The sequence below is a fragment of the Solanum tuberosum genome, unplaced genomic scaffold (assembly GCF_000226075.1).
Source record: "Solanum tuberosum cultivar DM 1-3 516 R44 unplaced genomic scaffold, SolTub_3.0 scf00345, whole genome shotgun sequence".
NCBI classification, from domain to species: domain Eukaryota; kingdom Viridiplantae; phylum Streptophyta; class Magnoliopsida; order Solanales; family Solanaceae; genus Solanum; species Solanum tuberosum.
Window position 1 is genome coordinate 275,102 of NW_006239264.1, and position 13,502 is coordinate 288,603.

The 13,502-nt window shown below is 28.7% G+C and overlaps 1 protein-coding gene across 1 annotated transcript; it reads left to right on the forward strand.

Moving 5' to 3' along the window:
• The first annotated feature begins 11,004 nt into the window (after positions 1-11,004).
• On the forward strand, positions 11,005-12,902 carry LOC102581020 (protein FAF-like, chloroplastic). The gene is made up of 2 exons (XM_006361046.2): positions 11,005-11,156; positions 11,281-12,902. Exon 2 carries the CDS (start codon positions 11,332-11,334, stop codon positions 12,652-12,654), a length of 1,323 nt encoding a protein of 440 aa, XP_006361108.1. The 5' UTR covers positions 11,005-11,156; positions 11,281-11,331; the 3' UTR covers positions 12,655-12,902.
• Positions 12,903-13,502: the final 600 nt, after the last annotated feature.

Consider the following 13,502-nt stretch of genomic DNA (forward strand, 5'->3'; position numbering starts at 1 on the left):
GTGTTTTTGTAAAAGATAAAAGTTTGGGGTAAAATTTCAATTTTCAAAAGATCCCAAATAATGAGATTTGGCCCAAATACTAGAAAAAACTAGTATTTGAGAATTTGGGATATTTGCCAAAAATATTTGCCAAATAATGGCAAATTATATGGACAAACACTATTTGCCAAATTTTCCCCCAAATATTATTTGGGAAATCTATGACCAAATGGGCCCTAAGTATTATCGCATTTAATGTGCGAGAGGCAGATGGTTAGCCTCCCCTCCGTTTATTTCTATCCATAATCATACTTAGAAATCACATATTTTCTTTGTTCTTCAATTTTTATAAATATATGTTTGCTCTATATATTTGTATTATATCCAGTTTATTTGCCGTCTTATATTATACTTGCGATCTTTTCTTTTGAGCCGATCAAAATATTTTTTCTGTCCCATGAAAATAAAAACAAAATCGATGTATATTTTACCTTCTTTCGCAACTCATTAGCTGAAATTGATTTTTCAGTGGGTGCAAAGAAGAAATAAATGTTTAATTATCAGCACAACTTTTTTTTAAAAATGATTAAAAAATATTTACGCGCTAGAGAGTATACTGTATACTATATTATATTCAAAATGATGAATACATAAATTAAACTAAGGGAAAATAGAGAGAGAGAGGATAAACACTCATTCTCTATATTGTATGATATTTTTACCTTAGGTACATTCTTTTATGAAATTTACTCGTTCCTAAAAAATAAGATCGTGTTTTACCTAGATTACTCTTATTTAAATCTAATATCTTTAATATTTATGTTTTTTTAGTCATGTAAAACATTTTATCTAAATAAGGATAAATTTTTTTTAAAAAGTTAAGTACTATATTAAAATTGCAATTGTTGTCTGCTGGAATAACTAATAAGCTAGCTAGCACTATTGGAAGTGGCAGTTCCCTTGGGACTTGAAACACTAGATATTTTTCTTGGAATGACAAATTCAATTAAGAAAAATTAATGCTAATATATTAATACAAGCAACACAAAATAAAAAAAAGTGATAGAAATCCGAGAACCTTGTTCCAAAATACCAAGAATATTTTACCTAAATATCCAAAGGCTTAGCTTTGATCATGTGCCAATTATCCTTCTTTTTTTTCTTCTTTTTATCCATAACTTGCTGTCCTACACTTAAATTTCAATTATAATACGATTTTACAATTAGTTTTAACTTGGGGCGGTTCAAATATTACATTATACTTTTTTTCGTCCAACAATAGTTGTTCAGTATTATATTAAAAATATTGCCCAACAATACTTGTTTACATTAGAAAATCAAAAGATAATTTACCTTTTGTTTCCAACAATACTTGTTCAGTTTAGAAAATCAAAAGATAATTTACCTTTTGTGTCCAACAATACTTATTCAGTACTATTATTTATCATCTAACACATTTTTCAAAACATTAAATGTAATAAAATCAAAGGATAAAATAGTAATATTATCCCTATTATTTATTCTTTCTTAAAAAGTATGTCAAGTGAGTAATGGACAACTATAATTGATGGACAGAATAAGTATAATATAAGATCAATTTAATATTCATATATAATTAGGTTTTGAATTCCATTGTGGGTTTGGTTTTCGCAAGACATTCTTTTTACCTTTTAAGTAATGTATCATTAAAAGTTTTGATTTCGCCGCTGGTTTTAACCTAGTGCCTTCTTCTCTAACCATGGTATTTAACTAGTTAGTTATATTCATTCAAATAAAAAGTGGACCAGATTCAAGGATGATTAATAAACAAAATTTAAATAGGATTAGAGAATTGAAAACGAAACCTATATATATATATATATATATATATAGCTTTATAATCTTATCCTACATATATAGAAAAGGGGTGGTCCTTATTCCATAAAAGAATGGACGTAATTATGGACATATTTGCTGACGGTGGTTAAAAGTTGAAGGATCAAACAAGTAGATTCCATAAAATGCCAAGAACAAGCTTTGCCATTGGTACACACATAGAAAAAAAATACATGGACCAAAAAGATTTTGGTTAGCTAGGTTTAGGCCTTAGGTTTAGTTCAAATTTGTTACAGTGTTTTCCTTTTTGAACATGTAACGGGCATACTATTGGTGAATTTTGCTTGTGTAGTTGCTTTATGACAACTAGTAAAAGTAACCATAGAATGGTAATCATTCCTCCCTTTTAAGCATAAGATCTTAAATTCAAGTTCTTAATATAAATATATTTTTAATAAATAATATTTTACCTAGCTTCAACGTGAAATGTTTTGATATGAGTTTACATTAGTCAAGTTAAATAAATATCGAACACTGAATTAAAATAAAATAAAAAACTTGTAAAAGTGGTTCTTTTCAAAACGACACAATCCACTTAATAATTCCTCCTAACGTGAAATTTTAATTTCCCTCATACAATTTGGAGTTTTGGACCATTGGTTTATATTTCAAAAAGGAGAAGAAATCCTACAGTCAGCAGGTGAACATCTAAATTTTAATTACTTATATCAGACATTTTCTGTAATATAAATATTATTGTAATCTATAGTGCTATTTTTCCTATAAAATATCTCTCATATTATGTTACTAAATATAGGACCCGTGCTAGCACGGGGTCAATATATGTTACTTCTTCTGTCGAATTTTATTGTCATGTTACGTTTTCTGAAAGTCAATTTGATTAATTTTCAAAGTTAAATTAGACTACATTAATTTGATAGTTTAAACAAAAAAATTAGATACTCAAAAATTATATGAAAAGTACTATAAATTCCAATTTTTTGTATATCAATGATTAAAAAATACATCGTTAAATACCAGTCAAAGTTATTATCGTTTGACTCTAAAAAATGAAACTATGACAATTAAAAGTGGACGGGGACAGTATTTTTTTGTTTGAATTTATGTGACATAAATAGAATTTGGAAAGTCAATTCAATTTTAGTATGATATTTAGATATTTTAAGTCGTTAACTATTGTAATTTATAGTACTTACTACTCTCTCTATTCCATTTATGTAGCACTGATAGAATTTTGATAGTCAACTAAATTTTTATATGTCTTTTAACTTTTTAAATCATTAATTATCGTGACTTATATTAATTTTTATGTCATTTTTTCTAACTTCCTCTGTCCTAATTAACCGAATGGTTTTAAATATTTTAGATCAATTATTATAGTGATTTATAATATTTTTATATAATTTGATAAAGTTACCGCCGAAGACTCATTCTTTCCTCTCGGGGATGACTTTTTAAAATTTTCAGGTTTAGGTTATTAATGCAATATTTAATTAGCAATTGAAAAAATACTTTTGGCCAGAAAATTTAGTCAGAAGTTGGCTAGAATGGTATCTTACCAATATTTTACCTTTTTGAATAGTTTTACCCTTTTAACTTTAATATCCTTTTATCAAAAAATTTAGTTTATTTTAAAATAAATAAATTTCTGACTAAATTCTGGTCAAATTTTTTATTCATTTAGCATTACCCTTGGCAATTAGCAATTATAATTATTAATATAACTACGGTTAGTGTAAAGTTGACCCCACAAGTAAAAAGAGAGTCTCAAAAAGGCAGCAATCACACGTGTATGGAGTACAATGCAAGTGGGCCACATATTCAGTAAAATTGTCTAAGAAGCATTCAAAAGATAGACCGTAAATAATTTAAAATAGTATGATTTTTTGTCCAAAAAAGAGAAGGTACATCCATGTAAACATGAAGTACAAAAAAGTTAAAGCATAAGAAATTTATGAAATACCAAAATAACCCTTGGTCGGCAAGCTGGCAAGACACCCGAGAGGTGCTTGTCAAGCGGCTTATATATATATAGAATATTATAATGATGAAAATATTAAAGTAAATTAATTAAATAATGTTGTTAGAGAAAATTTTAACGGTAAGGAACACTTCAATTAGTTCGTAAAATGACGATTTCTGTAGATTAAGTCTGCCATTAAATTATCAAATCGGTTGGTTGAATTAAATTTAGACGGATTAAAGTGGGTCAAATCATTCATAAATTGAAATTAATTTAGATTACATAATAAAATATAATTTAATTGTTCAAAAAAAAAATATTTTATTTATTATTCATTGTCGTTTTAGAATACCAAATAAAACTAATAAAAGCCTTTTCTTTTATCATGTTTCTTATTTTTGATTGGATTACAGTTTTCTCTAGATAAACTTGTGCTATATATGCAATTAAAATAGCCAATTTTTTAAAATGGTTAATATGGAATCTGCACAAAATGATGTGTCGACTAATATAACACCCCAAATCTAACTGGCTTTGACGATATATATCTTTAGGGATTTTTACAGTTCAATAAAACCACAACAAAATATAATTATAATTACTATTTTTCACAAAACTCAGCCAGTATATATGTGGTGTACAATCTATGTACATTATTTACATACTTGTTATACGTCGAGTATATACAAACGATGTCTATTTTTTTTTCATCCCAAAAAAAATAATATACACATAAGTTTTACCCCTATATAAGAAGATATAAAAATTATTTTTGATAAATCGTCGATTCAGTATTAATAAAACTAGTTATCCATTTGTAGTTGTGCGTGCCAGTGGGCTGGGAATAACAAACCAACGAGCTTCGTGTGTTGGAAACTTGTGCTATTAAAGCTGGAACCTATAGTGGACAGAACCTTATGCTCACTTTTCTATAGCCTCTCTACTCATTTTTTTAAAAAAATAAAATGTTAGTGTAAGACACTATAGCCTATGTTTTATAATATATAATATTCTACTAGTCAGTTTCATTCATCTGCTCACGTGTCCTAATAGTATTTTCCTCATGAAATATTCCACTTTCATGATTCAAAATAGATTAGTTTAATCTTTTTTTAATGATCTCACTTTATTCTCCAACAAATAAATGACGAAAAATGGAGTAATAGACTTCAATTGTGAAGATAATTAAGGTGTAGCAATTAAATGACACTTCACCACCCACCCACGGTGATAGTCGCTAGGATTCCTATGATTTTAATTAGAAATCTCGAATTTGTATTCTGAATATAAACAAATCGAAAAACCTACTAATAAGAAAAAAATCTTTTTTAATTAGCCTTATATGCTGAGTCGATTAAGCCGGTAAAATAAAAAAGGAGTTAAAAATATGACTTCTACTACGCAAGTGATACTAGTAGAAATCAAGTTGCAACTTTTAGTGTAGATAGTATTTATAAATTTCGTCATTTTTCTATTATATTCTCACCCCCCCCCCCCCCCCCCCCCCCCCCCCCCCCCCCCAACAACAAAATTGTTTTTCTTCTTCTTCTTCTTCTTCTTCTTCTTTTTCTCCTTATCCTCCTGCTCCTCATCCTCCTCCTCCTTCTCCTCCCCCCCCCCCCCCCCCCCCCTCCCTCCCTCCCCCCAAAAAATTATGTAAAATATAATAGTGATGCATAATATTTTTTAAAAATTACATAAAATGTTACAAAGAAATGAGACTTAATTTTATGAAATTGGAGGGGTGGGCCTGCCCTTCAATAGTACATGCACAATTAGTATAATAAGAAGTCTCGCATGTTTGAGTCTTGCTAAATTCAAAATTATCTTTATTAGAAAGTGTTTCAATTACCTGTCATCATGAGACTTTTTGACACAAATTCAAATTTAGTTGAGCCTCAATATAAATATCAGACACCAAATAAGAAAAAATACATATGGTATAATAGAAAATTGTATATTTTATTTTATCACCTAGCCCTTTCTCAGGGTCAACTATATCATGACTTTCTTACAAACATTATATTAGCTATAAATAAGACAAGGATTGTCAATCTAATGAAAGTGCTTATATATAATTGGTACTATCCAAACACTTTACATTCTAAATAATGACAAAAATACATGCATGATTAATAAAAGATTAAGAATAATCAAGATTAATCAACAAAAACGGTGTGCTTGATTCTCTCTTCACTGAACTTTTACTACTTTTTATAGATGAGTCAACTCGGAATAAGTTCATTCATTTATCACCATACACAATTTTATTGTTAGAATTACATTCAAAGCAATTAAAAAGTATGCTTTTTATTTATTTTAGCCCTAATCCAATGCATATACATCTAATTATTCTTTTGAGCAATTTTTAATTGGCACTCGTGAACCGACTCACCAATCATCTAGTGAGTTGACCTATATATAGACAAAGAGCACAAATCCCTTTTACTATTAATCGACGTTTTTTTTTTGTTTTTTTTTTTTATCTTTCTATTTTATTATCGTTATTTTCTTTTGGGAAAAGGGTAAAAAATGCCCTTAAACTATGTGAAAGGAACAAAAATGCCCTCCGTTTATAGTTTGACTCAAAAATGCCCTTACTGTCAATACTTTGGTCCAGAAATGCCCCTATAGTTACAAAATGGGTCAAAAAATGCCCTTTTCCGAATAAATATTTTTTTTCTTTTAAACACATCTTCTTCCTAATTAAAATATTATTAAAGAACACTATTCTTGTTTTCTTTCTTCTAAAATCACTTTAATAAATAAAAACGTAGGAAATATTTTTTTTCTTCTTAATCTCATTTTATCAATTAAAATAGAATAACTTCATGTACCCTTTGGACATATAATATATGTCATATATAAGATTATAGTATATCCATCATTAATTTATATTTATATAATGATAAAAAATAAGAAATATTTTCATCTTTAATTTTTTTCTGAATTGGAGTAGGATAAATGAAGTAAGATAAACATTTGCTAATTTAAAAAAAAACATTATTAAAAAAAGAATGTGTTAAAAATATATATATATATATATATATTTGAAAAATGAGCATTTTTGACCCATTAAATAACAATAAGGGCATTTTTTGGACCAAAAATATTAACGACAAGGGCATTTTTTGGATCAAACTACAAACGGATGGCATTTTGTTCCTTTCATATAGTTTAAGGGCATTTTTGAACCAAAGTATTAACGGTAAGGGCATTTTTGAGCCAAACTATAAATTGAGGGCATTTTTGTTCCTTTCACATAGTTTAAGGGCATTTTTTACCCTTTTATTACACTTTTTTTGAACTGAAGACCTATCACAAATAATTTATCTATATACCATAAAGATAAAAATAAGATCGATATATATTTTATACTTTTCAAATCCTGATTTTGAAATAGTACTAAATATGTTTATTGTAGTAATTATTTCATAGGAAGAGATGTTCCTTGGAATTCCACCACCCATGAATTTTCTATTTATAGTAATTCATGCCGGAAGGTGATCCCATTTTATTCTATTCTTCCTTTTCTCTTTTATTAATTATATATACAATTAGTTATATCAATTATCCATGATTTTAATTAGCTTAATTATTACTTTCCAAAATTTTTGGATAAAAGGTAAACAATAGTCTTGAATATAATAATTTTGGAGCGTTCTTAAGATCATATTGAAGAGTCAGGCGAAATGGAATAAAATTAAAGCCCTTTGTTCCTAGTTTTTCTGTAATTGAATCGAAATTAAAATTGTCGCTAACTATGATGTACTACTAGTCTATGCTCAAAATTTTGATCTGAATATCAACTCAATTATATTCATATTTTAAAAAGTATCGATCGATTGTTTACGAAAAGAGATATCTATTGAAACGAAGCTAACATAATGACATCTACTTTCTTAAGGATCCTACTATATTGACTTCTCTGAAAATATGTTGTGCCTGCATTTAGCTAGGATATGTAATTATTAATATGATTTACTCAATCGATCGTAGAAAATACCTCCTGAAAGTCAGATTCTAACGCATTTTTTATTAGTTGAAGATGATCTCGTAGCTGACGCTACATAATACATTGTATATATACTCTTTAAATAAATTAATTGAGAGTATATAGAATATATAATATATGTGTGTGACGTGTTTAATTTTGTTTCACACACGTATATGTGAGCTGAAAGTTATGGGTTCATCCACTGGTAATATAGATAAGATTCGATCCAATTAAATCAACATCACCAACTTTTGGCATGAAATTAACAGGCTACATATATATAGCTAAATATGTCAATTTTTGTACGTGTATGTATACATCAGTAAAGAATTAGGGGAAAAAATGAAAGACTGAGACAGATGAAAAGATACGACAAAATCAGCCTCGTAAAAAAATATATGATAGAGACATGTATTATGTATAGTATAGTAATCAGTATTAGTATCCAGACGATGCGCGATTCATATATAATATATATATATGCATGCATTATTCCCTTAATACTCTGGAGGAGTATAGTTTTAATAAATTGTTCACCAGTAACAATACTCTGTATATATGAATTGTTCCTATACTCTTGCATTTAACAAGTCTTACTCTTTGATCGTCATTCTTTGTGGCTTTTTATTTATTTGATCTCTATATTTTGAAAGAAATATATTTACACAATATTATAATATATTTAAAATTACAGTTTTAAAAATAGTAATTATATCTTTAAATTCGTGTCTAAATAAATAACTGGAAAATAAGGAGTTCATTTTTCCTTATATTCATTATTATTGTTATGGGGTGATTCAATTTGTTATTCAAATAATTCCTAGTTAGTTATATACATATGCATTGCAGGTAGTATTGACTAATGCTCTTTCTATCCCAATTTATGTGGCACTTTTCATTTTCGAAAGTTAAACAATTTAAGTTTGACTAGAAATTTGCGAATAGAATCTTCAAATTTTTTTAATGAAATTTATATTTTTGTAATCTACGTAAAAAGTACTGCTTATAAGTCATAATAATTGTTAATTCAAAATGTTTAAAAGATTTATGAAAAACTTATGGTCAAAGATATACTTGTTTGAATCTAGAAATCGAAAAAGTACCACATAAAATGGAACGGAGGGAATAACACTATTAATTATAAGGTGACAAGTGATGCTAATATATGATACGTGTTACTTGAGTTGTACGACTTTTTGGAAACAATCTTTTTTATCTTTATAAGTTAGAGGTAAAGTTTGTGTATGCTATATCCTCCTCAGATTTCACTCGTGAAGCTATATTTGGTAGGTTGCCGTTGTTAATTGAGGTAGAGCCGCCAGTGTGTTGATTACAGATTCGACTTAACTCAATAACTTTAATTCAAACTTTGAATTTATAGTAAAATTCATGAAATATGTACAAATTATTAATTTAGAATCTAGTAACTCAAAAAAATTGAAATTTTAAATTCATAAACTTTAAATTCTAGCTCCGACTGTGATTGTTGATGTTGTTGAATGATTCTAATTTGATGAAGCAACTTTATATGTAGTGATGATAGGGCTTTATGTAGCGGCCAATGATGGTGCGATATGCCTTTGCTTCCTCCTTAAGCCATTTTCCTCGTCCAATCACCATCTCTTCTCACTTTTTCCTTATTTGTACAAACACTTTTCTCTATTTTCCTTTCTCTAAATGTTCTGCTGATCCAACCTTCCCTTTTTTCCATGCATTATTAATCTCTATACTATTTATATTAGCTTATAACGCGACTTTTATTTAAAAATAAAGTGAATTTACAAAGAACATGTAACGTAATATTAAACTTTGTATACATAACTTTTAGGAGCACTTCATCTATATTTTAGTAACTACCACTAAAATAAAGAATTTAATCATCAAAGTTAACATTGAGTTCATCACGTTAATATCTTTTGATAAATATCTTTTTAATGTACGTAACTACTATATTATTATCACTAATATTTCTTCTTCTTTCGTAAATCTAAAAAAAAAATCGATGTAAAACTGCTCAGGTGCAAATAGAAAATTATGAAGGTAATATATGCCATTTAAAGGCAAAAGTGGAAAGCAAACTGTCGAAAAAGCGGAAAAAATAAAATACAGAAGGAAAGAGAATAAATTAAATTGGTAAAATATTTTATGAACTGTAGTAAAAAAGTAAGTGAAAAAAGTAGCTTTCACAACATTCTCCAATGGTACATTTTTAACTTAGTAACTTACCAGAATTTGCTGGAGAAATCAATATGTACTGAATTTCTACTTCAGTACTTCTCATGTACTGAAAATGGAATTGTCGTAAACTTACGTTGCTTAGAATCTTTAAATATCTCGTCAGATGATATGTGTAGGATCCTTTCAATACATTATATTTTCGAAGGATTCAACACGAATGTGGCAACATTTTTAGAAAGTTCAAATAACAAAAGTAAAAAAATTAATGTCATTTTGCGACACCAACTATTATATATTCATACAATTTAATAATTGTTACTAAAAACTTTAGAATTAAAAAAAGAAGAAGATACTACATAAGTCTTGGTGAATTCACCTCCAACTCTGGTATTTCACCTAATTAGGCTCACAAGAGACACTACGTACCCTTATCTACATAACAAAATAAATATATGTATTGTTTTTCATTCCTCCAGTTTCCCAAGTATGGATCGCAATTATTCATAACTAGTTAATTTGTCCGCACAGTAATTTCTTTTCCATAATTTTAATTTAGATAGATGAAGATGAAACTTTATTTTTCATGTATATGCATCAAAACTAAAATTTTATTAATTAAGTAATTAACAAAATATAAATATTTCGACTGAGCACCAGGTTTACCTCATGTTGAGCATGATTAATTAACATGTTCATTTTTGCAAAAAAAAATACTACTCCACTAATTAATTAACAGTGTGAAAGTAGAGGTGGGAGAAGGAAAAATGAGCTTTATGCATACCATCAAAAATTACAGTGGGATGAATATGATTCTTTCATCATTAATTAAAGATTTTAGCTTCGAATTATTTGAGTTAAAGAAATATTGGTAGGACGCAAACGTCTCCTTTTTGATAAGCCTATGTAATATGAATTTGAATTAGTTAGAGTGTCAAAGCGAGTATCAGACATCAGATAAAAGCAAAAAAGAAGAGTATTTTTGCATGGTGGGTTTAGAGGCGGATCCCTTGCACACGGTTCCATAGCCTTTCTGGACTCTTATAAAAACCCTGACACCCCCATTCCTTGTAATTGCCATCAAAACATCTTATTTCAATAGCAATATCTCCTCAAAAAAAAAAAAAAAAACTTCACAATTCAATTTAATTCCCTCTCTTTGCTTTCAACTATCATCCCTCATTTGGATGTTGTTGTTTGCTTAAGGTAATTATAACTAACACTTCTTTTATTTACTATTACAACATCTTTTTACAACTTGAAATTTTGTTCATATATAATCATATATCATAACTTTATACTAATTTTTCTCTTAAACTTTTCATTCCAGAAGGAAAACAAACAATTCGACTCAACTCCTATTTGTTTTAATCCTCAAACTATGAGTATCAAGAACTTCAAGATGGCAAAAGAGGCACAAAAACTTAGTATCGATATCCCACTACCCCCAACTAAGATGGGGATAGTGAAACAAGGCATAGTGTCTATTCTTGGAACAGACACTGAAAAAGGAAACAAAGGTGTAGCTGCTTCAATTAGGAGAACCCTTTCAGCTGATATGTCATCAAAGAAATGGCTATCAGAAAATGGTTTCTCTCCTATGAAGAAAATTGCTTCCTCAAAAGAACTTGATGTTCTTGGACAAGATGAGATTTGGAGATCAATTCAAAATGGTGGTAACAAAACATCAAATGATGTTTGGAGTTCAATTTTAACTCAAAAGAAAGAAGAGTCATCTACACTTCCACCTCCTTATATTCATCCTCTTTTGAAAAAATCAACTAGCTCTTTAACTGAAAAAAGTCTTGAAATTTGTACTGAAAGTCTTGGATCAGAAACTGGTTCTGAAATTATTAGCCTTGATGATCATCTCCAAAAACAAGAAGAAGAAGAAGAATTGTCCCCTCAAACATTTGAGGAATTTCCTGTTGTTAAGTTTAACCATAACAAAAAAACATCATCTCCTCCTCTTCCAAAATCATTCCCTCCAACTATTTCTTCCATGGCTGCAGAGGACAAGCCCTCTGTTCATATGCAATCTCACAGGCAGAATGGTAGATTGATTCTTGAAGCTGTCTCTGTTCCTCCTCAGAATCATTTCCGCGCTGAACGCGTTGATGGTCGCCTTCTTCTCACCTTAATCATCACCACTTCATCAGAAATTGAAGCAGAGGATCAACAAGTGTTTGACGAAATTCAAGAAGTCGAACACAATGAAACTAATGATGATGATGAGGAAAAAGGAAATGATACAAAAGGGATGCAAATTGTGCTTGAGCAAAAATCAAGATTGTCAAATGGGAGAATGAATGTGAACACATCAACATTGATGATGAAACAACTCATGGGTAATAAATGGCCTAACAAGATGAACAACTCAATTAAATTGATTGAACATGAAGATGAAATAACCCCAATTATCCCACAAATCCCTCCTCATCTAATCACACCTGAAGCATCTCCATTCAATGCCTATAACTATTTCTGGAAGAAAAATCCCAATCCCAATCCCAGTGTGACAACCATTGTCAACAGTACTACTCCCATTGCCAAAAGTACAACAAAGATAGCAGAGCAGCAAGATTTGGTGTTAATGAGAGGAAACAAAGGGAACATCAATTATTTGGTGCCTATGTTGAAAGGATGCAAAGAGAAGAGGAAGTCTCTACTCATTTGGGAGCCATATTGCATTGCAACATCCTAATAATCATCATCATTACTTGTCTAATAATCCTAATGTTTAATTTAATTAAGTAGAAACATCATAACATATAATCTTATAAAGTATAGTATATCACAAATAAATGGGGTAATGTAATATAATATGTAATGTAATTTTTCCTCTCTTTGTAAGTTTAAGCATACTAGTTTTTACTCTTTTGTTGAAAAAGAGTTTCCTTTAGCCAAATAAACAAAGAGAGAGATTAACTATATATCAATGTCTTTGATTTTCATAGGATTTGAACAAGGAAATTAAACATACAGAAGTTCATTTTATATATTTAAGCTTATATACGTGTGTTTTAGTTAATAATGATGTTATAATAGAGCTACTAATTAAGATTAGACAAAACTCTATATTATGATCCGAGTTTGACTTGGTGGTGTGTCATGTCTGTTTATTTGTCTGTCTCATTATCAAATGGGAATTTCCTTTTCTTTTTTTGGTTCTTTATTACTTAGCTTTTTGTCATTCTAAATTATTTCTAATGATACTCGACACGTATAATAAACTCATTATTATATAGAATTTGAAAGAATTAACTTTGATAACATGAAAGTAAGATAAATTACCTTGTCACAACTAGTTACACAATTCTATTTAATACAAACTTTTAAAAATTATCGATGTATACAACTTAATTAACTTCCATTGATATAACCATTTCTCTTGAGTTTGAATTGCATATCATTTACCATTCAAGAACGAATTTAGTGTAAATGTTGTAGGTTCATCCAAACTTAGTAATTTTGGCTTAAATTCGTTAAGTAATAAATTTTGAATCGAATGAATATATGATGGTATTTCGAATTCAAAATCAGAGAGTTCAA

Coding starts and splice junctions, on each gene's coding strand:
- LOC102581020 (XM_006361046.2), top strand. CDS start 11,332: ATGAGTATCAAGAACTTCAAGATGGCAAAAGAGGCACAAAAACTTAGT.